The 3,748-nt window shown below is 37.5% G+C and overlaps 1 protein-coding gene across 1 annotated transcript; it reads right to left on the bottom strand.

Moving 5' to 3' along the window:
• Positions 1–1,453: 1,453 nt before the first annotated feature.
• Positions 1,454–2,930, bottom strand: GGS23DRAFT_569219 (CRAL/TRIO domain-containing protein). Its single transcript, XM_051516440.1, has 2 exons — positions 1,934–2,930; positions 1,454–1,874 (listed from the first exon to the last, which is right to left on the bottom strand). The coding sequence occupies exons 1-2, from the start codon at positions 2,625–2,627 to the stop codon at positions 1,522–1,524; spliced, it is 1,047 nt and encodes a 348-aa protein (XP_051371454.1). The 5' UTR covers positions 2,628–2,930; the 3' UTR covers positions 1,454–1,521.
• Between the last annotated feature and the right edge of the window lie 818 nt (positions 2,931–3,748).

Genomic DNA, 3,748 nt, shown 5'->3' with positions numbered 1-3,748 from the left:
TTTCCGTTCATTAATAGAGTTTTTTGAGTTCTGCTTAAAGGCGTATTAAAGCGCGCGCTCTCGTTTATTAAGAGGTTTAATACTTTTCTTACCGCTAGCGCCTTTAACGCCTTTATTAAGATACTATTATTTTAACATAAAACCTCTTGTTTTTATTATTATTTTAACATTGTTCCTTTCTTATATTACGCTCTAGGCGCTCTTTACGTACACTTTATACGCTACTTGACTCTATTAAGCGATAGGCTTTAGCACCTTACTATCTTTCTTTAGGAAAAAGAGTTTTCGCTTTTCTATATGCCAATTTTGTTAATTTAAACGTTACCGAACGTTTTTTATTATATTTTATTTTGGAATCACAATATTTATTTGAAACCACTATTTAATCTACATTATTTTCGTTTTTCGGTCTTTTTCCGTCGGTTCTCTTTTATATAGGTACTAGTATGCGTATCTAAAAGCTAACACTACCGTTCTGATTACTGAACAGGAGCAGCGTAGGTACACTGTGATGGAGGCACGAGAAAAGGACTGCCCAACCGCTAACAACTGGCCTAGTGCCGATTAGCCAAGATTATAGCTGTAAATAGCTGTAATTGGTTGATCGGCTAGCTAAAAACGGCAGCTGGGAAAGGAAAGAAAGGCGACTAGAAACGGGTAAAGGAGGATGGCTAGAAAGGCATAGCAAGAAACGAATAAATAGCTATAGCTACTGTGATGGCTATGATAGCTACAGGTCTAAGTCTAACTAATGAAAATATAAGTACGCGATCCATATAAATAAATATTGAAAAGGCTACGTGGCCTAGATCCACCGCACCACTATATTACTAACTTAATTAACTATCACTTCTATAGATACTAGTATCGCTTTTCCTATTATTAATTTCGCTAGTAAAGATATTAATTTATAAAAAAAAGGTTTAATCTAGCCTTTTCTTATAGTTTTAATGGCTATTCACTATGTAAAAGTCGTTTATTAATAAGCTAAATGAAAAAAAGAAAATGTACGCTTTATAAATTATACTTCTAACTACTAACTTCATCTTCTCCTATTGCTAAAAGCAAGATTATATACTAAGTTATAGTATTAACTAAAGTATTAATATTAAGCATAGCGCATTCTAACTTCTATATATATAAAGTATATAAAATATTTAAAATATATTACTAATAGGATAAATATTTATTTATTTAATATACTATCACATAGCTTAGTAAAGAAGCTACGTGCACGAGAGAACGCGTGCGAGAAGCTATCTTACGAGCAACGAGAAGAGGAGCGAAAGAAGAGAAAAGATCTTAGATCTATCTAAGAACTAGCTAAAGGAATGAAAGCAACAGGAGCGTATATATAGAAGCTCCTATTGCTGAGGTAAGCAACTAAGAGGCGCAACCTCCACGTGATATATACTTTTAATATTACTTATTAAATTATATTAAGCTATTATTATTATAAAAAATAGTACGATTATTATTAATATATTTAATGTTTCACTACATAAGCTTTGTACGCTTTTACTATGCTTTAACAGCAATCTCTGCAGGCACTCGAGCAGGACCGCCAATTGATGGTGGCCATGTTCCCTGGTGGTCCTGGCCCTTCAGATAATCTTCAGCCTCTCCAATCTTTCTACCGCCCATTTCCCATCGCCTTACTCTCTCTGCACGTTTTTCAGCTCGCAGCCTCTGTAACGCAGGCCAATAGATATCGTGGTCATATTCGAACTGGAGCTGGCCGCCTGGGAACTCGGCCCACAACTGCTCCTTTGGCACAAATTGGGTCATGTCCTCGTTGAATTTCAACTTTTCCCTTGTCAAGGGATCGATGAAAGGAGTGATCAGTTTGAAGAAGCCCCAGACAACCCAAGGAACTACAAAGTTTGTTAAATGATTGTATTCTGCAACTCCTGCTATTATGATAGTTACTTACCATTGATGATCATAGCCCGCCCTAGCCTCTCTGGGTAGTGCGTTTGGAGGATGTGCAATACCTCGCGACCTTGGCCAATGCCAGGAGCAGTATTTGAGCGGTGTTTGCTCTGCTTGAAGTTGATCAGGAGGCTGAGTGTTTCTTGTTGAGCAGGCATAAGCTCAATCACTTGCTCGAGCATAAAGACTAAGTGCTGGACTTGTCGTGGAGAGACATCAGTATTCTGACGTCCAGGGTTCAGGTAATGACATGGTCGACATTGTTTATCATAGCCTAGGATGACCTGCTTCCCAGTCATGTTCTCCGGGCCGATGTGGTCCGCAGTCAATTCCTCAACACCGTACTCTCTTCGCCAAACCAGGGTCTCCAGTATACGCTTCTCTGCCTCCTTTTCATGCCACTTGGTGGCTCTGAGATACCGTAGGAGACATTCCCTCGTAAGCCATATTTTCTCACTGTCGGTCAGTGGGCCGCTATGGCCTTTGGTGGAATGCACTTCAACCCATTCATTGGCCTGCCTTAGGAGCCATTCGTACTTTGATTGTTGGTCGGTGGTAAGGGGAATCTTCTCGGGGACTCGGCTGGTTGAAGTTGGAGTTAGAAGCGGTGTTTTGACTATGCCCGCCTGGCCTTCTTCTTCTAGGATTGAAGGCTCGACGGTTCCTGGTATTGTCGGGAATTTTGAGGTCGACATTCTGACTTGTAATGCGCGGCTGGATACGACGCGAGGATGAGTGGTAGGAGGTGGGCCAGAAGAGAGGAAGCACTTAGAGATCAAAGGGAAACGAGAAACAGGCGTCTAATAGAACGCCAGGCAATTTGAACGACAGGGTCTCGGAGAGCTGCAGAAACAGTCATAGAGCTAGCTAAGGAGCGAAGACTAGCCGGTGGCTGGAACGGAGTCTACGAATCAGCCCAACTAGTCCCCTGAACCTCACCCCAAAGCGGGTCACGGCTTCCTAAAGATTCTATTGGCTCTTTCCTACGACCTTACTCCACTAGTTAGTTAGGATGAGATCCTTTTGATTACTTAAGCCGCTACCACCGCTACCACTGCCACCACCACTACCACCACCACCACCACCGCTTATTTAATTATTTATCGAACGCTTCTAGGGCAACTTTGATCACGAAAAAGAATAAATCAAGTATACGTTTATACGGTGGTTAGAACTGAGAATTTAATAACCCTTGTACGAAATAGGGATAAAGTTTAGGTGATAGGGGAAAAGCTCAGCATAAAGCAGGTTTTTCGCTTAATCCGGTTAGAGGTTGAGGTAAGGTACAGGAGACTAGTTGGGCTGATCTGAGACCTTGCTAGAACGAGGTAATTAAGGCATTGTGACTCTCAGTTTACTTTAAGGTATAGTTACAAGATCTAAAGCTTCGATTATAAATTTAACTACGTTATTAATAACTTAATTTATAACATCAATACATTTTAAGTTTTAAAAACAAATTTTTCTTTTTATAAATTTTCATTTCAAGTATAAACGTTTCCTTATTTAAAATTATGTCTTAAATAAATAATTTACTTTTTAATTAATTAATTTAAATTAGGTATCGCTTAATAAAATAATATCTAATTATATAATTAATATTACTTCTCTCTTTAATTTTAAAATCGCTTTATATAAATTTAAAAATTGTTTTTTTTAAAAGAAAAATAGAAATTATATATAAAAATTATTTATAATACTTATATAATAATATCCTTTAAAATTATTTTTTTTAGAATTTTGTAATTAATTTAAAGATGACATTATTTAAAAAAATGAAATAAGTAAAATATATAAAGATATTTAAAGTAAAGTA

This window comes from Durotheca rogersii, assembly GCF_024521655.1.
Source record: "Durotheca rogersii strain YMJ 92031201 chromosome Unknown GGS23scaffold_11, whole genome shotgun sequence".
Lineage (NCBI taxonomy): Eukaryota > Fungi > Ascomycota > Sordariomycetes > Xylariales > Xylariaceae > Durotheca > Durotheca rogersii.
Note: the sequence above shows the minus strand (reverse complement) of the source record. Positions and strands in the feature narration are given on the sequence as shown.